The sequence below is a fragment of the Acomys minous genome (genome assembly GCF_964271855.1).
Source record: "Acomys minous genome assembly, chromosome: 16".
In the NCBI taxonomy this organism is placed as follows: domain Eukaryota; kingdom Metazoa; phylum Chordata; class Mammalia; order Rodentia; family Muridae; genus Acomys; species Acomys minous.
The window spans coordinates 190508-217077 of NC_140498.1; the positions used below are offsets into that span (position 1 = coordinate 190508).

The 26570-nt window shown below is 51.6% G+C and overlaps 1 protein-coding gene across 2 annotated transcripts; it reads left to right on the forward strand.

Annotated features, from left to right (window-relative positions):
- Positions 1–1986: 1986 nt before the first annotated feature.
- On the forward strand, positions 1987–23163 carry SMTNL2 (smoothelin like 2). Of its 2 annotated transcripts, none has more exons than XM_084762826.1 (8): positions 1987–2475; positions 9631–9718; positions 10336–10575; positions 11086–11161; positions 12024–12203; positions 13022–13139; positions 13396–13547; positions 22026–23163. In XM_084762826.1, exons 1-8 carry the CDS (start codon positions 2086–2088, stop codon positions 22150–22152), a joined length of 1371 nt encoding a protein of 456 aa, XP_084618952.1. In that variant the 5' UTR covers positions 1987–2085; the 3' UTR covers positions 22153–23163. The 2 variants fall into 2 exon arrangements, with proteins under 2 accessions (XP_084618952.1, XP_084618953.1); XM_084762827.1 differs by lacking the exon at positions 1987–2475 and adding an exon at positions 3172–3387.
- Positions 23164–26570: the final 3407 nt, after the last annotated feature.

Below are 26570 nucleotides of genomic sequence, written 5' to 3' on the forward strand. Positions count from 1 at the left end.
AGGGACTACCTGTCTGGGTCCTTCTGAGACAACCTTTGCTTCCCTGGTTCTGCAAAGGAACGGTTGGACTGCTCTGACTGCAGGTTCAGATCTGTAGGGTGGTCAGCGCTATTTGGGCCATAAGCTGTTGCAGTGGCCCCTCTCCAGGTCTCGATCAAAGATTCCACCCGGAGAAAGAATGCGAGGAGCGGTTTGGCTCACCCTGTCCAGACGGCTGCTTGGAACACACACACAGACATGCAACATGCACGCCTTTTGGCACTTGACTTTCCCCATGAAATAATTGCTGGAAAGCTCCTTGGATTAGGTAACCCAGTGTTCCTTCCTGTCCCTACTCGGGGGAGGGGATCAAGCCTTAGCATCTGTTAGGCTGACCCAGCTCCTAACAGGGAAGGAAGGCCAGTCCAGGAGGGTCTGGAAGCTCCCAGACATCCCTGGAAGCCTCTCCCTGTGGATCATCTCACAAAGCCTGTCTAGTCTTTGGGTCTCCTTCCACCAGATAATTAGAAAAGCCTTTTCGCACAAAGAATGAGATGTTCTCATCTTTATTTTAAGTGTTTACTATGCTATCATACTCTTATCCTAAGTAACAACTGCTTCTATCCTTCCTTCCTTTGGTGGGGTTTGAGGTTTGTAGGATTAGAAGGGAACTCTATGGAGTCAGGGGAAGAAAAGTGCTGGAGCCTGGCACACCTTTAATCCCAGCACTTGGGAGGCAGAGGCAGGCGGATCTCTGTGAGTTTGAGGCCAGCCTGGACTACAAAGTGAGTCCAGGACAGCCAAGGCTACACAGAGAAACTCTGTCTCGAAAAACCAAAACCAAAACAAACAAGAAAAAAAAAAGTGCTGGAGAAAAAAGAGGTTGAAGGTTGGCAGGTGGGTAGATGTTCTTGCCTGAGCTTGAGGGGTGGCTGGTGGGGGACTGGCACGGATTGGTCTTTTGATCCCAAAGCTGCTCATAGCAAGATTTTGGAAATTTGGTCCTAACCTCCCTGTTCACACTCAGTCTCTCCTAGATCTCCTAACAGCGGCTTTTGTCAACCTGAAGTTCTCACTGGCCAGTAATGGGAGAGCACACTCTCTCTCTCTCTCTCTCTCTCTCTCTCTCTCTCTCTCTCTCTCTCTCTCTCTCTCTCTCTCTCTCTCTCTCTCTCTGGTAGGATGGGAAGGCACTTCACCATCTGCCTCCCTCTCCCTGAGCTCTCAGAACTGGTGCAAGAAATTCCAGGCAAAATTCTGACGGGTGGGTGGGCTGAAGTGACCGCCCAGACGTTTAGAACACTTGTTTTTGTAGAGGACCCCCTGAGCTCGGCTCCCAGCACACACATGTGGCTCACAACTATCAGGAACTCCGGTTTCAGAGAATCCTGACACCTTTTTGTGATTTCTGTGGGCACCAGGCACACATGCTGTGTAAATACAGACAAGCAGGCAATATCATAAAATAAAATAAATATTAAAAAAAAAGTCTCACAAATGAATATTTGAGAATCACATGGTACCGGTGGCGACTGGAGATGTGTACAAGGGTGAGTCAAGAGTGGTCGTACTGGGGGGGAGGGGAGGGTGTAGCAGCTGTAGTTCCCTGAACAGGGCGAGAGGTCACAACCAAAACAGAATCCGTGTCCTTGCAGGTGAGAACTTTATAGGAAATGTGGTTCCTAGTGTAACGTCCACTGGACGTCTTCTAGTGTGTCCCCGGTCTTTCCCCCTGCCGCACACCACTCCTCTCGGGTCAAAGGGGTATGAGACTCCGTACTCTCCCCAATGGATCCGCATCCCTTGCAAAGGAGAGAGGGCAAGCTCTCCCTCCACCAGTGCCTCGGGGGCGCGGCCTCCCACACTAGCCAGGCGAGTCCCAAGGGGCGGGGTGTCCGGGAGGAGGCTGTCCCGCCTTCCCAGCCCCGCCTCCCCACAAGGCGCCCAGTCCCGAGGCTCTCATGGTCGGCTCCGCCCTGTCCCCGCCCCTCTGGCCGCCCCTCCGGCGCAGCCAGGCGCTGCCCCCCCAGTCGCCGCACAGAGCCGCGGATCGCTCCTCGACTCCCTTGTTCTGCCAGCTGTCCCATCGGTGCGTGCCGTACGGCCATGGAGCCGACCCCCGACGCCGAGGAGGCACACACGGTGCGCGAGGCGCTGGGCCGCTACGAGGCGGCGCTGGAGGGTGCGGTGCGTGCACTGCACGAGGACATGCAGGGGCTGCAGCGCGGCGTGGAACAGCGCGTGGCCGAGGCGCTGCGCCTGGCCGGCCCTTTGGCTCGCACCGTGGCGGAGCTGCAGCGGGACAACCAGCGGCTGCAAGCGCAGCTCGAACGCTTGACGCGCCAGGTGGAGGCGCTGGGCTTGGCGACTGGTGTGTCCCCTGCACCCGGCACGCCCAGTCCCCCTCCTGCGGCGGCAGTTACAGACCGCGCCCCCCGCCTGGGCACTGCACGCTTCTCCAGCCACGCCACCTTCTCGCTGTCCGGTCGAAGTCCGGTGAGCCCCCCTAGGGGCGCGGCGCGCGGGATGTGAGCGGACGGGATCGTGCTTGGGTGTAGGGTAGGGTAGGGTAGGTTGGTGCCGCCCCTCGGGTCCGAGTGCGTGCGCTGGCGGGCGTCCTCTAGTGTGAGAGCTATACCTCCACCTGCCGCTGGGACTTGGTAACCCTGGTTACACTAGCTCTCCAGAGCTGGAAAGGACAGGAGAAACTTTGTTTTAGTCACCCCCCTGCACCTGTCTTGCACCTTTCCCTTCTTTGGAGCCGGGTTGTGTTTTTGCTTTGAGATCTGTCCTAAGACTTTTAAGAGTTTGAACGCCAAAGTTCAGTCTTTGATAGTTCACTCTTGCCTGGGCCTTCACCTGCGGGTCAGCACCCTCTATCTACCCCCTACACTGACTCTGCTTTGCTTCGCCGAGGCCTGACCGCTCGGATTGTAGATTAACCCAGGTTGAGTTGCGTGTGTGTGTGTGTGTGTGTGTGTGTGTGTGTGTGTGTGTGTGTGTGCGTGCATGTGGATGCAGTCTGGTCCAGCCTGCTCAGTAACAAATTGCAGGGGGCAGTTCTTTACTGAGAACCCAGAAGCGGAGGGGTGGGAACTGGCCTTTAGCAGTGTCTAGATTTCTGGGGTCAGTGACTGGGCAGAGGCCGGTGTGCACTAGTCTTACTACATTGGGCACGGCCTCCTGGAGTGGCAGAGCCTGGTTAGAATGTTTCCATGGTGTGTGCAGTGGCCCTTAGGTGGGATTTTCCATCCTGACCTGGAATGTGCTCGGGGCTTGGGTCTGAGTACATTGCACCCGCCCCTGCCTCAGCGCATTTTCACAGGCCCTCCAATCTGCTGTGGAGATCAGGCACGTTCCTGCCCCTGGAGGTTTCAGCCTGGCCCCAGACTGAGCAGTGGCAGTAGAGTGAGTAGAGATGCCCTACTCCAGACTCTGGGCCTTTTGCAGTGGTTATTTGAAGAGGACTTGGTGATGGAAGGGAGGCTAAGGTCTTGCTGCTCCTGCTACAAATGGGGCAACTGTGCGTGTTGCCTCAGAGTGCCAACAGTGTTCACAAGCTAGAGCGGAGTCTTCTGGTGTCCAAGGGAGGCATGAGTTGTGAAGGCCCTTGACGTTTAGGCAGAGGAGATGGGCTTCATGAGGTGGGTGTGGGTGGGTGTCCCAGTGTGCCACAGGGAGTACCTAGAAATATGGAAACACTTTAATCTGTCTATGAATATGATGATCCACATGCCCCTGGTATAAAAGCTGCTCCTGTGAGCTCACATGTGCCTAGTACAGTGTGCTGTCATTTGCTTTTGAAGTTTTAACACCCAGTTTTAGCTTGTGGAGGCAGCTGTTCAAGTTTTAAGAGAAACGATCTGACTCTCATGCATGTGCATGCTCATGTGTGTGTCTGTGTTTCTCAGGTGGTGACTTTTTAAGATGGAAAATTGCCATTATTCACCAGGAGGAAGAGTGAGGGAACTGGGTGGGGTAAGGAACAGGGTCCTCCTTGGATCTAGTGCCCTCCTTCAGGGATGGATGTTGAGTTAGAGGGTGAATGGAGAGGAGTTTGTGATCCCCCCCCCCCGCCCCACCCGGGAGACATGAGCAAATATCTATTTACTCCAAAGAGAGCATCCAAAACTGGCTTGATGAACCAATTAGTTTATTGGGGTTATTTACAGGAACATGGGTGACTCAAAGGCAGCTGTAACATCAAAAGCGCACAGTAGCAGGGGTGGTGACTCATGCAAGCTGCATCTGAGGAGCTCCCTGCACTACTTGTAGGCAGCTCCACCAGCTCTTCTCTCTCCATCAGTTGCTGACTGTCCACATAACCTCAGGGAAGGAGCTAGTGAGTCTTGTAACCTTCTGACCTTCCAAGCCTCTATGTTCAGCGAGTTTCCTGAGTCTTATGAGCCATCCCCTTCCCTCTCAGAGGGAATGTCTCAATTCTAAAGAATTGGCTCCTGTGGGCAATTTAACTGTGATGGTCCAAGCAGAAAGGATGAATCAGGTGAGCTGCCTGGGACAGGAGTTCCAGAGTGGGAGTCAGCAGACAGGGTGCTCTTTGGACATAAAACAGAAGCAGAGACCCAGGCTGGGGGAGGCGAACGGAGGAGGCTGGGGTCTACAAAGATCCTCCAGCCTCTTGGGACTGAGGACAAAGGCTCAGGAGCTGCAGAGTAGTCTGAGGACCTGAGAAAGGCCCTGGGGCAGCGAGTAGCAAGCACAGCTGAGCATTATGGGTGGAGGTTGGCCCTTTTCCAACTGGAACAGAGGCCACACAGACCTTGGTCACCAGCTCTTTGCGCCTAAGGCTACTTCACCTTGCCTGACCCCCGGATGTGCTTTTCTCAGGAGCACCCACGCAGGTTCTGAGCTGGTTTGTGGTAGTAAGTACTTCCTGGTCATGAGCAAGGATGATTGCTGGATGGAGTCCCGGATGGGTGCTTGAAGGAGGGCTGCATGGTTTCTCATATTCTGTATCTGTAGCAGGGGTTTTGGAGTGAGGGCCTTATCCTGTGGCTACAAGCCAACGGTGGCTGCCCCTCCTGGTTTGCAGCCAGACTTTGCAGAGGCAGGTTTTTACCACCCCTTTATAGGAAGCAATGGGGATTAGAGGTGGGTTGCTCTCAGCACGTAACTGTGCTAAAGGGGATGGTCAAGTCATCCACTTTTGAACACACAGACCTTAAAGGCATGTAACCAGGAGGCAGCGAGATGGTCAAGGAAGTCTTGGAGGAGGAAGAGGACAGGGCAGCCTGCTGAGATAACTGGGGAGGCTTGGGAGGCAGGTACTTTGTTTAGAGCACACAGGAGATACTTTGAGACGTGGACTTTCAGTGTCCCTGTGTTTAAACCAAGGCACGAGGAGGCTGGAGTGATGGTGGTGCTGCTGGTGAATGTAGAGGTGGAGAGATTGCTCAGATACTCAGCGTGCGTGCTGCTGATGCAGAGGACCCGGTTTCCATTCCCAGCACCCACAGCTCACAATTGCCTGTAGCTCTAGCTCAGGGGTAGGGATGAGGGGAGGGCAGAAATCAATGCCGTTGTCCTCTGCAGACACCCTCAGCACCACCCCCATACATACAATTAAAAGTAAAATAAAGGGGGATAGGCTCAGCCCTTTTGGGTCCAGTGCAGTGAGCAGGCTAGGCAGTGTGTGCCCAGCGGATCTGGTTAGCAAAACTATTGTCTGAGAGAAGGGAGCCAGGAGGCTGGGGTCCTGGGGTGGATGGCTGAGGCTTGTTCGAGGTCAGGCCTAGGGCCCTGAGGCTGGCAATACATTGCTTCCTGGAGTTGTCGTCCTCAGCTAAGCTGGTTCCCCATGGCCCAACAATAAAGTCCCTCAGTAATAACTGCCAAGAGCTGGGTGTCAGAGGCCCCATGGTGAGAGAAAGCAGACTCACTTTATCTGCCCGCCTTTCCCAGAGCCAGTGTGATAAGGGGGCTTAATGCTTTGGGGAGAAGTTTGGATGGCGTCCTCAAAAGCTGTGGTGTGAGTGCAGACGGGCTGGGGCAGCAGTGTTAACCATCCTAGACAGGGGTTCTGCCCTGTGTGGGTTTTGATGAGCCCACATGTGAGCTCCTGTGTCTCTGTGGGTCCCTTCCCTCGGGGAAAAAAAAGCCAAAACTTAACAATAAGAGGGTCTCATCTCTCAGTCCCCGACACCACATTTATCTCATCCCCCTGCCACCTTCGCTGAATTCCCAGGCCTGGGCTCCATCACAGGGCACCTCCCCATCCCTAAAACTGAGCTGAGACAGGAGACTGTGGGAGTAGGAGGCCAGCTTAATAGGACCGGTCCCCAGCCTTGGGGCTCTACTGTGCTCTGGAACAAGCACACAGAGGGCTCTCCCAGCTGTGTTTGGACTAGGCTGCCCCAAACAGAGACCGGCAGTGGATAACTGGGCAACAGAGCAGCAGCCTTAGGTGGGCAAGGGCTGAGGTCAAGAGCTTGGCTTCAGCCCAGCTGGCCTCAACCCTTTCCCTTCCAGGTTCTACCATGTATGAAGGTCCTACTGTGTGTGCTCATCTCAGGCTTTATATCCTTTTCCATCTTGCCATCTGGCTGAGATGCATCTAGTGGGGCTCACCCCCTGGGATAGAACACTTGTCATGAGTTATGCTCTACAAGGCCAGGGTGCTTTGTGGACAGAGACCTGGGTGACAGGAAGAGACCCCTGGCCTCAAATGTTAATTTGATCACTGTCTTCAGCCATCGTGTACGTTTGAGAGCCTCCTCCTCCTACACCAGGTTTGATTCCCTCTCTGTGGTGATGGCTTAGAGATCACAAACACTGCCCCCCTCCCTGCCCCGCTTTCTCAGGCCAGAAGTGGTTGCAGTTTGGGCCTAGAGGAGTCAGAGGCAGGGGAACCTGGGAGTCCTGGCTCAGCTCTATACCTGACCTCCTCTTTGTAGAAACCCCTTAGCAGGAATCTGTCCAACACTGAGATGTAGGAGCTACTTCTGTCCTGTCCCCTGGGGTACCATGTGGGGTAGGGACCTATAATGTGTCTGGGGGGGGGGGTTGTAGATACTTACATTCCTGGGAAAATGATTTCACTAGCAGTTTGTCCGTTGAGGCCCCTGTCTAGACCTGTGGAACCTGTTGGACAAGAGCGGGGCGGGTCAGGGTGGGGGCGACACAGAGACCCCAGAGCAGCTGTTTGGCCTCAGTGACGGTGGAGGCTGGGCTTCCATCTGGAAAGGCTGGTTCTTTCTGCTGCTGACTCAGCACTAGGCTTCTAGAGGTGCCCCTCGCAAGTTCTGGACAGATCTCCTGTGGTCCTGAGGGTAGGCTTGCCTTTCCCTTCTTAGATCAGAAATTGCGTGCGGGGCGGGGTTGGGGTGTCTCCTATCCAAAACCTGGGACTCTGGGTTCAGTCCTCTGTTGCCTTCCCAGGACTGTACCCTGCAGATGGCCTTTTTACTTCACCAGTCTGTAAGCTTGTCTGTGTGGCCCTGCCTCTCCATCCTGGGAAAACTGGGGTCCCCTTTCCTGGCTCCTCAGGTGATTGGAGCTTGCCAGTTGGAGAAGCCTCTGTAGCAGAGGCTCATGGATCCTTCTCCTGGCTTCTCCCCAGCTTGTCTCTTGCCCTGCCCTCCTACCTCTGATCTAGTTTCTACCGCCATCACCAGTGACCTCTCCTTGGCTAAACACAATGGACACATTTTCTCGTCTTGACTTTCTTTCCCTTGACCTCAGGCTCCCTTTAGACTTGCTTCCTTCCCTGGCTCTCTCAACCTCCTGCTGGGTGTCTTCCCACTTCCCTGGCTGCCTGCTCTGTTCTCCTGGCAGGCAGGCAGGCAGGCAGGCAGGCAGGCAGGCAGGCAGGCTTCTCAGCTCTCTGGGAGCAGGTGCTTATCTGCAGGAGCTGGTGGAGACCATAACTGTTTCCTTATCATCCATCCTTCCTTTGTTTTACACTTGGTCTCAGATATGCTCCCTCATGTCCCAGGTGCCTCTTACACCATCTTGCCCCAAAACGAAATCCTTGCCCACCCTTCCCCAGTATTCCTCAACAGACCTTCTTGTCACTCAGGCCCCAAACCCACCCAGGCTTGGAAGAGGTTTGGGAAGAGCTTTGGCATCCTCCCTCCCTCCACCTCTGCTTACTCTGCCAGCCAGTTTCCTTTTTCTCCAGAGCACAGAACTCTTGCCCTTAGCCCCCATGTCCTCTCCCCAGTTCCCCTTCAGGGACTGTGGGATTGACTTGCTATCTGTCTCCTTTAATGCAATCTTTGTTGGCTTCTGAACTACGCTCCTAAGTCATGCTGCGGGCTCCAAGCAACCCAGACAAGCAGCCTGAGCTGCAGGATCATGCGGGATCACAACACTGGGGCCTTTATGCCTCTCTGCGTTTGTTGCCTCCAGTCATTCTCCTGACGCTAGCTTCTGTCGTTGGGTACCTAGCTCGCAGGAGACTTGCTTTGGGTGCATTGCTTGGAGAACTCTCTTTGCCCCCAGGAGGCAGACTGCCTTGAGTTTCCCAAGCTGGCTCAGTACTATCTGTGTACCTGTTTGCCTATTTCCTGCCTTGGACGAGTGGGCGGCACCTCCAGCCCTGGCTGTAGGAGGACCTAATTTTCCTGGAGTCAGGGACAAACGTTGCCTGGGTAGCTTTTGTAGATCAGAGAACCAGCCTGGAAGGATCTTGGGAGAGGCACAGCCCACCAGCCATTTAAGCTGTCCTGTATTGGACTTTAGCAGAACTACAGGTTAGGAACAGCTTCTGTCACCCTTTGCTAGGCCGATTGTCCTAACCTTAGTGTCATAGACACTCTAAGCCCGTCATACCTTTGCTGAGAAAGGGGAGGGTCCATTTTTCTGGCTACGCGTGCTGGCTGCCCCCTCCCCCAGTCGCTTCTATAGGCAGCAGGTACCTTCTCTGAGCCCTGAGGGTAAAACGGGCCTGGTGTTTGTTAGATGACTAAATTCTATTTGTGTAGCCTGCCCCAGCTCTTGATCTGAGACCAGTGACCCAGGCCACTTGGTGGGTTGGCAGCTCAGCCAAGATCCCAGGATTTCCCCTGACACCCCCCTTGGTGTTGGTTCCTGTTTCCTAGACCTACTGTAGCCCTGGGAAGCTGGAGGCTGTGTAGAGCCAATCAGATTCCACACGGTGTATGTCTGGGAGAGCCCTTGTGTTTCTGTGTCTGGCAGAAAAGCCTCAAGGTGACTTGGTTCCATGTCCGCGTTTGGTCCCAAAGGACCTTGCACCTCACCATATCTACTTCTTCCATGTGAACAGTCCTAGCTGTGAGAGATTGGGGTCTTGTCCTCCCCACACATCATCTGTGGTGTGTGTGTGTGTGTGTGTGTGTGTGTGTGTGTATACAAGTATGGATGAGTACACCTAACACACTACTTCAGTACTTGCAAACTTGGATCTTTATCTTCAGATTTCTTGGTCTCTGGGGAGAGCCTCTCAAGCTGTGGGGGTCTCTGGAGCTAGGTGGGTTCATCTGTCTTCTCTGGGCCATTGCTCCCCACTGAACCTCCTGGGGGATCCTTTCTTCTCCAAATGAGTGAGGTTTTCGCCACCAGAGCCAGAAGGGATTTGGGAAAGTGCCTTTAGGGTGGGCAGCTGATGGGGCTTTGGGATGGGCAGCTGGCTCCCACTGACAGGGCTCAGTGGTGTTGGTGCCTTTGCAGAGTGTGGACCCCGATGAAGCCGGTGATCTTGAAGTGAGACGAGCTTCGAACTCATGCATCATGGAGAACGGACACCAGCTCGGTGCAGGTAGATGCCTAAGGCAGAAGGGAGGTGGCTGGGTAGGTTTGAGGTTCAGGGCCTCAGCCAGGCATTTGTGCCTGCCATCTGTTGGCTTTGGGGGGCAGGTACTTGAGACTAACCCCCACCAGGCAGAGAGATTGGAGGGGAGCATCCTTATTCAATGTGTAGTCTAACTTTTAAAATACAAAGAGCAAGGCCCAGTGGCACATGCCTTTAATCCCAGTGCTCAGGAGGCAATTTCAGGCAGATCTCTGTGAATTTGGAGGCCAACCTGGTCTATGTGAGTTCCTGGCCAGCCAGAGATACATAGTGAGACCCTGTCTTGAAAAAACAATAAATTAAAATGCACAGATACATGGGAGTTCAAGGACGTGGTCTTCCCTGTTTCAGGAAGAAAGAAAGCAGAGGCCAAGAAACTGTCCAAAGAAGTGGGTAGAGAGAGAGTGGACCGACAGGCAATTTAGTATTTACTGAGCTGACCGATGCAGTAATCTAACTGTGGTAATGGAGACGAGGGAGGCTGGTCAAGAAGGCTTCCTGAAGCTGCTGGGAGCAGTGTAGTGGGGGGAATCTGAGGCAGCGGGTGCCCTAGCTGACATACCCTGGTTGGTCACGTGTTACAGGTCCAGCCAATGGATCCTCTGAGGTCCAAACCTCGTCAGCCCCGGAGCCCCCTACGCCACGCCCTGTGAGCCTCTCCTTGAGGCTGCCCCACCAGCCTGTCACAGCTGTCACCCGAGTCTCTGAGAAATTCTCTGGGGAGACCTCAGCTTCAGCTTTGTCACCCACATCTACTGCCATTCTGGGGAGCTTCAGCCCAAGCTCTAGTGATGCCATCAGCCCTTGGACTCCTAGTCCCACTGGTATGATGAGAGGGTGGTTTGGGGCCTGATTCCACCTAAGAGTGGCTGAGGGAAGACAGGGCCTGGGAGGGGGTTGGCAGGAGACTCAGGACACCCAGGTGATTCCCCAGCCCACCATATTCCCTGTTCCAGGGGACCTGACCTAACCACATTCCTCTCCAGAGATGCCATTAAGTGGGGGTTTTATGGCAGGTTGAGACCATGGTTACCTTGTATATTTGATACGGTCCCCTCTGCAGTAGCAGGTCTGTGCTGGGCTTGTGTCCTATCCCAGTATATGACTTTGGCTGCTGCTGTCCTAGCTTCCCCAGGAGGAGTTGGAGCAGTACTTGGTCACATAGCATCAGAGACCCCAGGCTTTGTGTCAAGAGCAGGGAGGGGACAGTTTGAAGGACTTGTTTGATGCCGCTGTCCTGAGTTAGTGCCTACTGAGCCCTAGATTTTGCTGGTCTACAAAGTGATGCCGAGTCCGGTCAAGTCTGTTGTTTCTGTCTTTCCTTGGTCTTACAGAGAAAAATTCCTCTTTCACACGGTCTTTGTCTGGCTCTGGGTATGGAGCAGTGACAGCAAGCAAACGCAAGGACAGGTGAGCGTGAGGCTCCGCTGGGGTCTGAGCTGCAGGGCTCTCTGGGCTGACTGGGGAGACACTGCAGAACCAGAGCAGTGGGCTGGCAGGAAGGGCTGGAGCTGGGAAGGAAGGTGACCAAGGTTGGTATGGAGAGGCTTGGTTGCAGCTTGGCTTCTCTGGCCTTCAAAACAAATCCAGATTGCTGGTGTGTGTTGAGGTGGGAGTGGGGGTGGGAGGGGCATGTCTTAATCTCTCTGGGAGGAAGGTGGGCAGGGTGACATTTGGCTTTCTATTTTCTATTCTGGCTGGGGAACCTCAGAGTTGAGGTACTTGCTGCTGTAGGAAGAGCAGAGGTCTAGAGAGAGGCCCAGGGTTAGGGCAGACAGCAGGGGCTTCCTTTGGGGTGAGCTGACTTTGGCTGGCTGACTGGATGTGAGAATGGGGGTGGGGTAGCACGATGGATTTTTTTTTAATAATAAAAGGAGAATTGTGACTTCCTGGCAGATTGTTCTGGGGAGAACAATGAGGGTCCTATCTAGATGTGGTAGAGGAGGGGGTCTGGCTCTGCGTATACCCCTGCCCTCCCCAGGCATTGACACCTCTCAAGATTGTTGTGCCTTGAGAGGGGGTCACTCTCCCTCCCTAGCTGGGCCCACTGGCCATGTATGCTACCAACTGCAGCTCAGTTTAGAAAACCTGCAAAACCAGTTGGGACCTGAGCAGGTGGGACTTGCCCACCCCACCCCCCTCCAGCATACAGGGGTCTTTCATAGGTCTAGGCTGTCTGTATGCGCACCCAGAGTGGGTGTTCCACCTGGGGCCCAGGGGAGTGCCTGTGAGGGCCGGTTCTGTGTTCTTAAGTTCATGATTCTTTCCTCAGCCCCCCATTGGTGACCCCACCACAGTCACCCCCATCCTCACAGCCTCCAGCCACGACTCAAGCCTCTCGCCAGGGAGAGCGTCGCAGGGAGTTGGTGAGGTCGCAGACGCTGCCTCGTACCTCGGGGGCCCAGGCTCGGAAGGCTCTGTTTGAGAAGTGGGAGCAGGATACAGCAAGCAAGTATGGATGTTTCACCCCCAAACTAGCCGTAGTTCCCATGGCCATGGTCAGGCATAGCGTAACAAGGTGGAGCCCTGACTACTTCCCAATGGGATGTCCCCAAGATCAGGTCTCTCGGGCAGAGTTCAAGGTCAGGGCCTTTTGCATGGCTGGTTGAGGACTTCTTGCAAGGCTGGTTGAGGACTTCCTTTTGTAGAGAGAAGAGGGCTGTGGGGCTTGCGCCTGGCTACAGAGAGATGCTCCCCTTCATTTACAGATACCCTAGTCTTCTGCTCCCTCAGAGTTCCTAGGTCATCCTTGCATTTGAATAGTTGCTCCTTCATTTTCTGGCTGTGGCCTGGGGGTCTGACAGGGGAGGCCCAGCTGTGGGGCCGGTCTTGCTTGAGGATGAAGAAGTGGTGCATTGGGACCCAGGGGCTCACAAGTCATTCCCTATCAGAAAGGAGGTCCTTAGATTACAGCCTCCTCTGCAGATTGATTCAGTGCTTTTGTTGGCTCCTCGGCTCCTCGTTGCCTGCTGAGGGCAGGTTGCTTGCTCGTGCTTCAGTGATGAGATTCAGCTCTCCTGAGAGAATCACATCCAGGAAGCTCCCTCTGCCCCATCTTGGGTATTATGGAAGCCGAGAAGGAAGGCGGGTGAAAAGAGTGAGAAGGATGCTCAGGATGATGGTGAGGGGCCCTGGAAAGCTGGGTGTTGATAGAAGGCTGCGTGGCTGATGTGTGACACTGTGCTGTGACCATAGCTGTAGTGTGTCGGTGGAGTACTGACCAGGAGGTGTAGGAATGGCTCCCACTGCAGGCTTGCCCTCTCTCCACAGGGGCAAAGGTGAGACCAGGGCCAAACTAAAGAGGTCACAGAGTTTCGGTGTGGCCAGCGCCAGCAGCATCAAGCAGATCCTGCTAGAGTGGTGCCGTAGCAAGACTGTGGGCTACCAGGTGAGTGGTTCGAGACAAGCCGGGCATCTTGTCTCCCCTTCACTTGCTGGCAGGGCAAGATCCTGCCAGGCTGGGGAGGGATGAGGGCCAGGAAGCTCATGCCTTCTGAGTGGTACCCACGCTACCCACAACACATGCTTAGAAATTGTACCTGAGCAGTCTGGTGTAACACACATTAAGGGGCAATGGCTTGCTGCTCAGTGGGTTGAATTAGGTCCCAGGAGGCCCTGCTGATCGCTGTTTTCTCTGCTTGCAGCATGTGGACCTGCAGAACTTCTCCTCCAGCTGGAGTGATGGAATGGCCTTCTGTGCTCTGGTGCACTCCTTCTTCCCTGATGCCTTTGACTACAATGCCCTGAGCCCCACACAAAGACAGAAGAACTTTGAGCTGGCCTTCACCATGGCTGAGTAAGTGTGGCAGGTCCTAGCCCTGACTCTGAGCACAACTTCTGCCCTGGGTAAGGTCAGGGCACAGGGGATAGCTTTCTGGTGAGCTTAGGGACTTTGAGGCCATCCAGTGTATCTTTGTCTTATATGAGTGGGGAGACTGAGGCTGGTGAAGGATGTGCTCAGTGATGGAGCTGTTTCTGCTCTTCCTTGCTGGGTGCTCAGCCTTTGCTGTATAGTCTGGGAAACCAGCCCCACACAGCCTGAGGGGTAGTGGGGCAGGGATGCTGTGTACATCCTCTCAGGCTGGGGTCAAGGTCCTCATCAGAAAACCTGGATTGCCTGGTGTATTTTAAAAGTAGATTATGCTTTCCTACATACTGTCATAGCATAAGACTATGAAATTACCTCTTGCCTTAGGCTTGTTTTCTGTTGTAACAGAACATGAGAGGCTAGGTGGTTCATAAAGAGGTTTGTTTTGGCTCTTGGTTCTGTAGGCTGGACATTCAAGATCATGGTGCTGGGGGCTGCTTGTCTTCTGCTGAGGGTTGCATGCTGCTTCAGTTGATGATGAAAAGCCAAGAACCAAGTGTCACCTGTGCGTGGAGGGTGTGGGTTGGGGCGACAAAGGGGCCTTGGTGCTATATGACCACCTCTTCTTGAGAAAACTTACCCATTCTGGCTACAACCACATTAATCCCTTCATAAGGGTGGCTTCTGGTGATCTAAATGTCTCTTAAAAGCTCCACTGCCTTTCAACACGTGACAGCAGGGATCAGGCCTCGACATGTGTCTGGGTGGGGGCAAGCCATATTCAAACTATGACACTTGTATGTCCCACTCCTAAGGAGAGGATCTGGGGGCGGGGAGCACAGTTCTGGGATCAGGATGTGCTTGGAAAACCCGTTTGGGATCTGGTTTTTGGCTAAGAGTAACTCTCAGATCATGAGTTGTCAGGACCCTGTGGGTCACAGGTGTGTATTCCAGCTGGGGAGGGTGTGTTCCTTTATATATATATTTTACTGCTGTGACAAAATATCTGATAAAGGCTCCAAGGAAGGAAGGTTTTTAAAGGTTTTTGTGTTTTGTTTTTTGGCTCACAGTTTGAGAGAGGCAAGGCAACAGAGTATCAGGTAGCTGGTCACATTGTATCCACAGACAGGAAGCAGAAAGAGAGGGGAGGAGGGGAGAGGAGGTAGGGGATGGTGATGCTCCATGCATTTTCTCCTTTTTATTTGGTGCAGGGACCTCAGCCCCTAAGACTGAACCACCCACATTCAGGATGGGTCTTCCCATCTCAGTTAAACCTCTGTGGAAACATTCTCACAGACACACCCAGAGGCGTGCTTTCATGCAGATAAATCCACTCAAGTTAACAACAGAGAAGAAGAGTCACAGGGTGTTTTTTGTAAAGATTCTTTCTGAGGTTATAGGCAGAGATGTGAGAAGGGGCAGGTGCCCTGGTGGGACAGCACCCTCTCAGTAACTGCACTGTCTCTCAGCACAGTTACATTAAGGATTGTGCCTAGCACAGTTAGGGTGAATACAAGCCATAAGCCGTATTCAAACACTGGCACCTGCCTTCCTGGGAGATACACTGCAGGAGAGTGCTATAAGCTCTGGGTCTATGGGAAGCTGTCTGAGGGGAGCTAAGCCATGGATGTGAGGTTACAGCCAGCACACTGGGAACTGGCTGGAAGGGGCCTGCCCAGGTAAATGCTCTGACCTCATTGCCCGTCCTGTTCTTGCCCCAGGGCCTCTTATTGGTTAACTCCAGTCACGGGGTCAGGTCCTCATCACAGGGTGGCACAGCAGAGTTCCTGAAGCAGAGAGCAGGACACAGACCATAATAAATACATCAGGGCTTCCTGATGCTTTCTGAAGACTAGAGAGAAGGAAGGCTGGCTCCAGAGTGGCTGTCATTATGCCTTTGTGCTTCTTGTGCAGCCTCTGAGGGGCTATGTTTGTCCTGGTTGAGCCCTCAGGTCCCACATCTCCATTTGTTCTCAAGCGATTGGTTGGATTCTGTTTCCAGCCACAGCACTCAGTTCTGGTCCTCCACACCAGGACTTGAGCCTGGATGGAGAAAGAAGGGATGGAGACAAAGGTCTCAGAACCCATTGGAAGCCTGCCTGGAGCCATAGCCACTGTCTCCCTTTAGGGCATAAGTGCTCCCTATGGAGGCAGAAGGGGTGTGTGTGTCTGGCTTAGAGCTCCTCAACCTGAGGCTTGGGGACAGGGGTCCATGCCTGTTGTGTCGATTTGGCTTCTCGGTCCCTTTGGGGTCAGAGGAGTGCCTTGCGTACTTTTCAAAGCCTTCCCTCTCTTGGCTGCTTGGGATTAGCTGTCATCCTAATAGCAGAAACAGCTTGGACGAGTGTGTTATGCAACTGGATCCAGACGATGGTGGCCTCAAGCCAAGTGTCGCGGCATGATGTTGGGAGGGGTGGTTCACAGGAAGAGGCCCAGCTGCTTGAAACTCAGGAATGGCGGCTGTCAACGTCAGACTAGAATGTGTAGGGTCAGAGATCCCACGTAGGTACCCTCCAACTCACCCCGGTCAGAGAGGCCAGGTTTGGCTTACAGCATTCTTTGCCTTGAAGCTTAGAGGGCTAAGCAGTGCCAGTTTATGCCACTTTGGTTACCTACAGCTAAGGATCCAGCTGTGTTGTAGCAGGGAGAGGGACAGTCTTGGGCAATGTGGTGGTGGCCCTGTGCCCCATGGTCTAAGGAACATAGCTTCTCTAGGCAGTGAGGGCCAGAGTGAATCCTGGATGTGCTTTCCCAGCAGGAGGTTTGAGTTCACAGAGTCTCCAGACTCCACACAGATGTTTCTTCTATTCTCAACCTGGTGTGGGGGAGGTGCGGGGGGGGGGGCTTGGCCAGGCTTGGCTCTCTTCTCTCCCCAAGCAAACAGCAGGATAGGGCCCTGGCCCTACCTCCCTATGGCTGGGGAGGGGAGCAGGGTGTGATGGGACCTCAGAGATGAAGTCTGGCTTTTTTGCTGACTGTAAAGAGTAGGGAGGGCCATCAGAGGTAGGTCTGTGTGGGGAGCTTATTCAGAGCCTGAGAAGGTACCTCCTCTTATGAGTCATCTGGGAGACTACCTCTCAGGAACTGGGGAGAGAGGGCTGTGGAGATGGGCTTGGTCCACAGGGCCTCCTGGGAAGGGAGTGCTTAGACCCCTGGCTTCTTGGAATCCCTGGCTAGACAAGCTGCATGCATGGGACACTTGCCTGAGGTTATTGGAGCCAATGCCAGCAACATCTGAGTGGATACACGGCGCTTTGAAAGTCACTGGGAGCCACTAATGCCGAGGGTGGCTCAAAAAGACCGTTTTGAAGCTGGGCGTGGTGGCGCACGCCTTTAATCCCAGCACTTGGGAGGCAGAGGCAGGTGGATTGCTCTAAGTTCGAGGCCATCCTGGTCTACAAAGAGAGTCCAGGACAACTAGCCTTACTACACAGAGAAACCCTGTCTCAGAAAAACAAAACAAACAACAACAAAAAGACCATTTTGGGAACAGACAGCCTGGACTGAGAGAAGCCTGGTGTCCAACTGAGGCATGGCCTTTGAAAAAAAAAAGGACCCACTGATAGTGTTCTTAAACTCTTCATCCAGGAAAGGAATGCTTCCAGAACTTTCCATGAGCCAGTATAAAAAATGCACTAGGAACCTTGGGAGTAAATGTGTATTCCCCCCCTCCCCCTCCCTCCCGCCTCCCTATAACTTCTGGGCCCAGAAGTTCCTTGTCTCCTAATCTGTGTGAGTGATGCCTTGCTGACAGCAAAAGCGTCCTTTGCCTGACAGGTGTTTAGGGCCTGGAACAAGGGCAGAGCAGCTCCTTTTATGGAAGGGACAAAGTAGGGCGTGTGCCTGACCCTTCTGCACCTTTCCTTCCCACCCCTGCCCGTAGCACAGGAAGCCGCAGGACGTGCAGGACAAGGCTTCCCACTTGCCCTGCTCGGAATGCGCCTGCTCTCCAGTTACAGGCAGCAGAGGGGCCTGAGCACTATTTGTAGAACCCATGTGTCTGTGTCTAAACCCAGACAGGAGGCCACAGTCCCACCCCTGGTCTGCTTTTAGAACAGTCTTAAAAATTACCTCCAGCTTCTCCTCCACGGCCTGGGGTAGCTAAAGATGCAATAAAGAGTAAAAAACAAACAAACAAACAAAAAACTCTTTAAGGTACATAATAGTAAGCCAGCGTCGCCCCTGCCTCAGGTTGTGGGTGACATTTGAAGTCATCTGAGTGTTGTGAACTTCTCCATGTAGTCTGGATTATTTAAACAAACCTGGATCACTGTAACAAAAGCACATTAAAAAAAAAAAAGTAAAGGCCAATTGGGGCCTCTAATATTTTGAGACATACCTCTTGATAAGTCAGTGGTAGCTGTCACTGTCCCGTATCTGACTCCTGGGAGGTTCATGGCTGGCTGCAACATGCTCAAGCAAGTGTAGCAGTGTTTTCCTGTTTGGCAGTTGGAGGAATCTTGTTGCCTTTGTAGCTGGCACCACAGTGCCTCTGAAGGAACATGTTCTATCTGCAGGGACAAGATGGGTGAAAGGAAAGTGTCCCTAAGGGTCAGCTGTGGAGCAGACAATGGCATCAAAGGCAGGGGTTCTGATGCACTTGTAGGAAGTGACTGGAGAAGGAAGTGAGTGAAAGGCGGAAGTGATCTAGGAAAGAGTGCTGAGAGATGCTGGCTGCATGTGCATGCTGCGATTCTCTTTCTTAGAAACTGCACACACCCCAACCACCCCCCACCCCCACCCCCTCACTCCCCCATCTTCCCACCCCCTGACCCCCCACCCCCCACCCCATTCTGCACAACTTAGAAAGGATAGTGGGGGTAGGGTGGGGACCAGTTCTTGTTTACCTGCAGGGAAAGGCAGCACTTTGTCCATGACTTGTTGTCAGGGCAGTGGAGGGTGACACCAGGGTGAGGCCTTTACTTCCATCTTTGTAGCTTGCTTATCTGGAGGACTTGCTTCCTGCGCAGGGCATGAGGGTGTTGGCTGGAACGTGTTTGAAAGCAGGGGAGAGAATATCCTCCTTGCCCTTTGAGAGGACAATTCAGGAAACAGACTTCAGTTTAGGGGAAGACACAGGTGCAAAGGTTCTAGTCTACCATGTAAAGGGTCCTCTTGTAGGGGAAAAGTTAGCTGGGAACAGTCTTGTGGGAGTCAGAGGTAAAATGTACAAGGAAGCCAAGGGCAAGCTATGACACGAGGGACAACTTTCCAGGTGGACAAAGCCTTCCTGCACAGGGGTCAGAACAGTCCTGGACCTGGGGGATGGGGAATAAGTGGAGAGAGAGCCTTTATTGGGACCAGATAGTGTGTGAAGACCAGCTTTCTTCCAAAGCTGAGGCGCTGGGCTTCTAGTGCTGTCCTCATTTAACACGAGAGACCATCAAAGGCACCATAGAAGCTACCACTGTCAGTGATGACCCTATGGACTCATGTGGGGCTGGTTTGCATGCACCCCGGGGGTTTCTGAATAGCAGGTTTGAGAGAAAGAGAGGGTGCGGGAAGCTGGGGCTCTCCCTGAAATGTGGGGATGTGTTACCAGAGGACAAGTGATAGCACTGGAAGGTGAACTCAGGTCCCCAGCCTCTGAAGGACTCAAGAATTTTCAACTCTTGGCCACAGAACACCTTTGTAGCTGGACATCCCTGACACCGAAGCCCTACCTTGGTCTGTTTTGGGGAGAAAGGGTGCCAAACCCATTTGTCACCATCATGTAGCCTCTGGGTACCCTTACAGGTCACCCTCTACAGCCCCAGGGGGAGGTGGGAGGCGGGGATGGGATCCGGGACAGATGTCTCCATTTCGCCTTGACATTTGGTTTCTGGCCAGCTCTCCAGAGCAGAGCCCAGTGGTGCTAATGTTACAGTCTTTGTCTGGGGAGCTGTCCTGTGAAAGTGCTGCATGAATTGTGCTGAGCTGGCTGCAAGCTCTAGGATAGGATTGGGGATCCCTGGCTTGCTGCTTGCTGGGGTCTCCCATCTGCCTGGGCTCTGGGGGAGCAAGGTGGAGAGCAAGGTGTATAAAGACAATATGGAAGCATAGCTTTTCTACAAGCCTGCTGGGAGTCAGGGGTGAGCAGAGGTGGATTCTGACTGACTGCCCAGGAAATGGGCAGTGTGGGGTGAAAGGATTGTCAGTATTGGCATCTGAGCTAGCAGTTTATATTTCGTACTAAGGTTTCTTTTTCCCATTATCTGCTCTGCAGTGTGTGTGTGTGTGTGTGTGTGTGTGTGTGTGTGTGTGTGTGTGTGTGTGTTGCAAAGGTACATGCACAGTGTATGGGTATGCGTACCCATGTGTGTGCATGCAGACTCCAGAGGAAGATAATGGGGGCTTTCCTCTGTCGCTTTCTGCCTTAGTGACTTGAGACAGGGTATCACTGAACTGGCAGCTCACCATTTCAGCTATGCTGGTTAGCCAGTGAACCCCTGGATCTGCCTGACTTTGCTCCTGCAGTGCTGGGGTTAAAGGCATGTGCATCCATGCTCAGCATTTTTTTTTTTTGACAGAGTTTCTTTGGGTAGCCCTTGGCTTCAATTTCACAGAGATCCACCTGCCTGTTAGGCTTATTGGGGTGCACCATCATGCCTGGCTATGCTTAGCTTTTTATATGGGTGTTAGGGAACTCAGGTCCTCACAGCAAACACTGTTATCCACTGAGCCATCTCCCCAGGAGCCTGTCTAATGAGTTTACATTTTTAGTACTGATACACTTTTTTTCTTTAATATATTTATTTAAGAGCTGGGTATGGTGGTACATGCCTATAATCCCAGCACTCTGGGTGGCAGAGGCAGGCAGATGTCTGTAAGTTCAAGGCCAGCCTGGTCTACAAAGCAAATCAAGGCCACACAGAGAAACTCTATCTTAAAAAACAAAAACAAGATATATACACACACATACACATATACCTATATATACATCTATATGTATATATTATATATAATTTATTTTATTTTTATTTATGTTTATGTATGTGCCTTTGTGTGTGCATGCTCATATGTATGCAAGGTGCCCAAAGAGGACTGAAGCGGGCCATCAGGTCTTTACTAATTTTTATATAAGGTTTAAATCCATGAATGCAGAGCTTGTGGTTACAGAGGTCAACAGCATGTATGTATTTGCTGAATCATGGTTAAATTCACCTTCCTTACTGTGGGTCATGTGTGTAGGTCAAAGGACAACTCAGTTGTCATTCCTCAGGTGCCTGGAGCTCATCAATCAGCCTGGGCTGACTGGTCACCAGAGCATTGCTTGTCTCTGAATGTCCCCATCCTCCACAGCGCTGGGATACAAGTATGCATCACTGTGCCTGGCTTTGTTATTTTTATTTTTTTTAATGTAGTTTTTGGGGATGTTATAGGGTCCTTGTGTTTGCAAGACACTCACCAAATGAACTATTTCTCCAGCCCTGTGAGCCATGGTTTAATTTTTGTTTTGTTTTTAAGGCAAGGTTTTACTGGGTAACTCTGAATGGCCTAGAACTCACTTTGTAGAACAGGCTGGCCTCGAACTTAAGAGATATACCTGTGGCTGCCTTCCAAGTGCTGGGATTAAAGTCATGGGCTACAGTGCCTTGCTGGATTGTGGTTTTTGTTTGCCTGCCTGCCTGTTTGTCTATTTATCCATCTAATTATGTGTAGATGTGTCTCTCTACATGTCTGTATGTGGCTATGTGCCCATGAGTTTAGGTGCCAGAGGTGGTCGGATATCCTGAGTTACAGATGCTATGAGTCATTTGATGTGGGCTCTGGGAACTGAGCTCAGGTCCTCTGGAAGAGCAGTAAGTGCTCTTAACCACTGAGCCGTCTTTCCAACCCCTGGCTTTTTTTTTTTTTTAAGTTTAAAAGACTAGTTCATAGTTGGGTATGAAGGTACAAGATCATAATCCCATCATTTTGGAGGTTGAGGCAGGAGGATCATGAGTTTAGGGTTAGGCTGGCTACACAGCAAGCTCCCTTCTCAAAGAACCAAAAATAGCTGGGTGGTGGTGGCACCCAGCTTTAATCCCAGCACTGGGGAGGCAGAGGCAGGTAGATCTCTGTGAATTTGAAGCCAGCTCTGGTCAACAAAACAAGTTCCAGGACATCCAGGCCTACACACACAGAGAACAAACAAATAAAAAACAAGGGTACTGTCTGAGGAAGCAAATGGGTGAAATTAGCATTTTGCCTCAATTTTACATTTGCTTTCACAGTTCTTGCTGACTTGCCACATGATACCGACATGTGCAATTTCCTTACATCTGTATGAGCTGCATAGGTGGTTTGTGGCCATGGAAGTCTGGGAAATACCCATTGACTTAGCTGCTCCCAGGGTTCCCTTGGAGTGTGTGAATTCCCTTCTGGTGTGCACTTGAACACCTCAGGCTCTGAGTGAATTCTGTTTGGAGACGGTGACAATAATAGCTCAATTGTGGCACTGGTTGTTCTCCGGGACCATGCTCTGATGGGGCTTCTGTGTTTCAGGGACCTGGCCAACTGTGAGCGCCTCATTGAAGTGGAGGATATGATGGTGATGGGCCGGAAGCCAGACCCCATGTGTGTCTTCACCTACGTGCAGTCACTCTACAACCACCTACGTCGCTTTGAGTAAAGCTGACAGCCTGGAGAAGCCAGGAAGAGACTCTGGGGTCCCTCACGTTCCCCCATGGTAGCATGACCCTCCAGGGGAGCTGCCTCAGTGGTGTGAGCTGCTATTTTTTCTCTGGCATGTGACCGCGTGCCTTTCACACTCAGTTACTGATTGGAAGTATTGACGAGGCTAAGCTGAGCCCCACAGCTTCTCACAGCCAAGGGCTGAAAGGAAAAGGAAAAACTCTAGAGTCAAAGAAATTGGTGCTAAGTAATGATCTTCCTACGGTTTTCCCTGTGGTGAATTTGATACAGTGGCTTGACAGGGTTCCGTTGATTATCAAGTTTTCTTTTTTTTTTCCTTCTCCCCCTCCCCAAATCAAAATACCCAGATTTTTTGTTTTTAACCTCCTCACACTATTGTTGGTCCCTTTCTCCCCTTCCTCTGGGCTACTGCCAGGAAATAGAGTCAAGTTCTTGGGAAGGAACAGTTTAATACCCCCAGGTCCTGGGCAGCAGATGACATTCATATCACGTCTCCTCCGTGGGGAGGTGGCAAGGTTTCTACCTAGACCCAGAGGGGCTTCTGGTACTCACAGGAGACCCCACAAGTGTCCTGCCAAGGAATGGTTACCTGGGCAGGGAGGAAGGATCAGTCCTTCACACTGAGAGAGGTCACATTTGCCCCAGGCATTTATGAAAAGGATTTCATCTGTACCACTGATCTGTTTGTACATAAAAGATGTGTCAATCTTTGCTTGGGTTTCTTATTTCTGTTTGGGAGATGGGGAGGAGGGTTGGGCACTAAGAGATTGCATAGATTTAAACAAAGATTTTTCTGAAATCATACCATAATTGTTTATGTATTTAAAACCACTTGCCTGGGAGGCTGAAGATGATATTTGCTGTCTACCAATGTGCTGTTCAGCCATCTCTATGTTGTTGAAGGATTGTGAACAGAAATTTTAACCCCTGCCGATCTGTCCCTTAGATATTGGCAAATATATTGTGATAAAAAGTGGCCCAAAGTTTATGGTTTTGAGTGATCGTTGTTGTTTTTTTCTTTTCTTCGTGTGTGTGTGTGTGTGTGTGTGTGTGTGTGTGTGTGTGTGTGTCTTTGTTTTACTTTTTATAATGCAAGGGGATGGGAGTGGAAGAGCCCAATTCCTCCAATATGCAGGTAAACTCATCCCTGAGCCCCACCCCCTGCCCCTGGGGTGATCCCTTACATGGAAACCCACTAAAGAGTCCTGGTTTTACTTCATGCACGTTTGGCAGTGGAGTTTGAATAGAACAACCATCAGAGTCCATACGCTGCAGCCCTCGGCTTAGTCTTCCCCAAGAAGAGTAAGACTCATTTTATAATTGAGTTGGATTTTAGCCACAGACTTTTGAAAACTCCCTTGAAGGACCTTCTATGGCGTCTTCATTTCATGCAGCCCCCTCTGAGCATCAGTGTGCTCTGGTGGGGTCAGCCCTGTGTCCCAGGTGCTAGGTTTGTAGGACCGAATGTCCTCAGGGACCACAGAGCTCTATGGCAGTACTTACAGGTGGTTTGAATAGTATTTTCAGTGGATCTGTTTGCTCAGGCTGCAGCCTTGATCCATCCTTTGGGTTTTCCCACAGTGAGAACCATTCCCTTCCTGGCTCTCAACAGCATTTGTAGGCTTGGAGGCCCTATTCTTAGCAAAGACACATACTGGGGCTTAGAGTTTCAAACCTAAAGCCAACGAGGGCACACCAGGGCGCTATAAACAGCATGCCTATATGTCACTGAGCACTCACACGTGGAAAACCAAGCTCTCCTGAGTGGCAGGCATGGCCTTGTGCCTCTGCACATAAAATACAGCAGGTCTTACTGGGACAAGGAACTGCTTCTCTTAAACTCCAGGAACAGTGTCCCTTGTGTTCCACCTTTAGAATATTACAGACTAGATGTGTTTAGGGTTGGCTCTGTGATGTCCTTGTTGTGTGTGTGTGTGTGTGTGTGTGTGTGTGTGTGTGTGTGTGTGTGTGTGTGTGTGTGTTGTACACGCAGTATGAGCACTGATGTATTGGCCTGGATGTGGTGGTACACATTTGTAATCCTGGCAGTAAGGAGATGGAGAAGGAAGATTCTGAGTTTTGCCCCAGCTTGGGCAACATCGCATGAACATGTCTCAGAGAAGGAGAGAGGGATTTTAAAGTTGGTTACATCTAAGACAAAGCATAAAGCGTCAAGGCATGGAGGGAAAGCAAAGTCCTTCCAACCTCAAGACATTTTGAGATTTTTGTCTTATAAAAGTGTTGTTTTATATTGTGTGTTGAATATATTCCTCTCTTCCTCCTCCTTTTCTCCCTTTTCCCCATCAATTCCCTAGACAGTTTTACTTCTACTTTCATTTAATATGTACACACATGGTTTTATGTGAATACATAAAATTTAGTAACCACGAATGAGACAAAGCAGAAAACTCGAACCTGGCATCTCCAGTTGGGATTACATGAACAGGCTCTGTTTTCAGAGTCTGAGTCCTGACTGCCTCTTACCATGGTGATGCATGGCTTTGAGCCCTTTACCCTTTCCTGAGTTATTTCCTGGAGCTGGAGTCTTCTGTTTTTTTCCAGATAGAGCCCCTCACCTGGACTTTGTTAAAGCTTATTAAATCTGATCAAATAGTCTTATGTGTTTCCCCGATGGGACCATTTCTCCAGAGCCAAGATGGGGTTTCATTTTTCTGTCAGCTGCTGGTGTTTTTCCATGCAAGTGTGAGCCTATAAGCACTTTCTGAATATGATATAGCGTGCTCTGGTCAGAGGAGACCGAGCAGGCCAGGTGTGCAGGGAACAGTTTGTGAACGCCAACGAGTTTCACAAATGTGTTCCATGATGAAAAGTTCTCAGCTTTCCCATTGGCGGTGGTCAGACCGTGTAACTGGAGCAGACCAGTGTGAGAGAACACTTTATTTCTGCCATTATGATCTGTTGATGTGGCTGCAAGCAACCTGATAGAAGGGTGAAAATGCTGACTCGGTTGGTGCTGGGTGGTGCATCTACAGATGGTGGAGAGCCCACTCTGATTTGGGTTTTTCCAGTTGGTGACAATCTGGCTTCATCTTGGTGATGTCATACCCATTTGAGTGGCCGCTCGATCCCCACTTTTCCTTTCCTAGCTGTATTCTCATATCATTGAGATCGGCTGCTGCCCAGTGATGGATGTCTGTGATGTGGTCAGTTCTGATCTTTCTTGCTTTTAATGTTTGGCTCGGACTTGCCTTGGAGCCTTTGATCACTTATCTCTTGCTGTTTGGACACCAAATGGCCCTTGACCTTCTTTGAAAGAGCATGCTAAAAATCGTAAGGCTGAGGCTAAAGAGATGGCTCAGTGGTTGGGGCACTGACTGCTCTTTCAGAGAACCTCAGTTCAGTTCCCAACACCCACATGGCAGCTCACAACTGTAACTCCAAGATCTGACAGCCTCACATAGAATACATGCAGACAAAAACACTAAGGCACATAAAAAATTATACACACACACAAGTATGTATGTGTGTGTGTGTCTCCTAAGGCCTGCCTTCTCCCCAGGAAGCTACAGTTGGGATAAAGCACCTGGAAAGAAGGAAATTAGGAGTGATCCCTCTTTGGCCGCCCCCCACCCCCACCCCAGGGCATCTGGGGGAGGTCCAAGCAGATAGAGTGGGGATCAGTGGGGCCACTGTTGTGCTTGGCAGCACAGAGACATGTTGGACATGTCACTGCCTGGGTGTCCATGCTGGAATCTTGGAGACCCCTTGTCACCTGGGCATCCCGGGCTGCTTCTGAGGCAGTTCACAAATCTCTCTTCCCTTCTCGAATGTGAGCCAGCTTTGCACTGCACACAGGTGGAGGTAAAATCTACAGTTCTCACAAACCCCATATTTTCTTACATTTCTCTCTCTGATTTATCTTTTCTTTTAAAAATATATGCCTGGGGGAGGTCAGAGGATAACCATGGGAGTCAGCTTTCTCCTTCACTCAGGGTTCAAACTCAATGTCAGGCTTGGCTGCAAGCATCTTTACCCACTGAGTTGTCCAGCCTCCTGCTAAGCATGTGCTTATATTTGATTGAGAGCTGATAGCTCAGTCCTTGTGTGGACTTTGAATATCTAAATTGAATATTTCACCTTCTCCTCCTCCTTGCCATCCTACCTAAAACCTGGCTTCTCCAAGGGGGCCACTACTTCAGCCGATGGCAGCACCATCACTGCCCAGGTGCCCATGACATCACTGCCCAGGTGCCCATAACATCACTTTCTCGGTGCCCATCCCATCACTGCCTGGGTGCCCATGACTTCACTGCCTGGGTGTCCATGACATCACTTCCCGGGTGCCCATCCCATCACTGCTTGGGTGCCAATCTTATCACTTCCTGGGTGCCCATCCCATCACTGCCTGGGTGCCCATGACATCACCTGGCATCT

Excerpts from the sequence above, each read along its gene's own strand:
- SMTNL2 (XM_084762826.1), top strand. The coding sequence starts at position 2,086 with ATGGAGCCGACCCCCGACGCCGAGGAGGCACACACGGTGCGCGAGGCG. Across the intron at positions 12,204-13,021 it reads GAGCAGGATACAGCAAGCAA|GGGCAAAGGTGAGACCAGGG; the intron begins GTATGGATGTTT and ends CTCTCTCCACAG. Across the intron at positions 13,140-13,395 it reads GCAAGACTGTGGGCTACCAG|CATGTGGACCTGCAGAACTT; the intron begins GTGAGTGGTTCG and ends CTCTGCTTGCAG.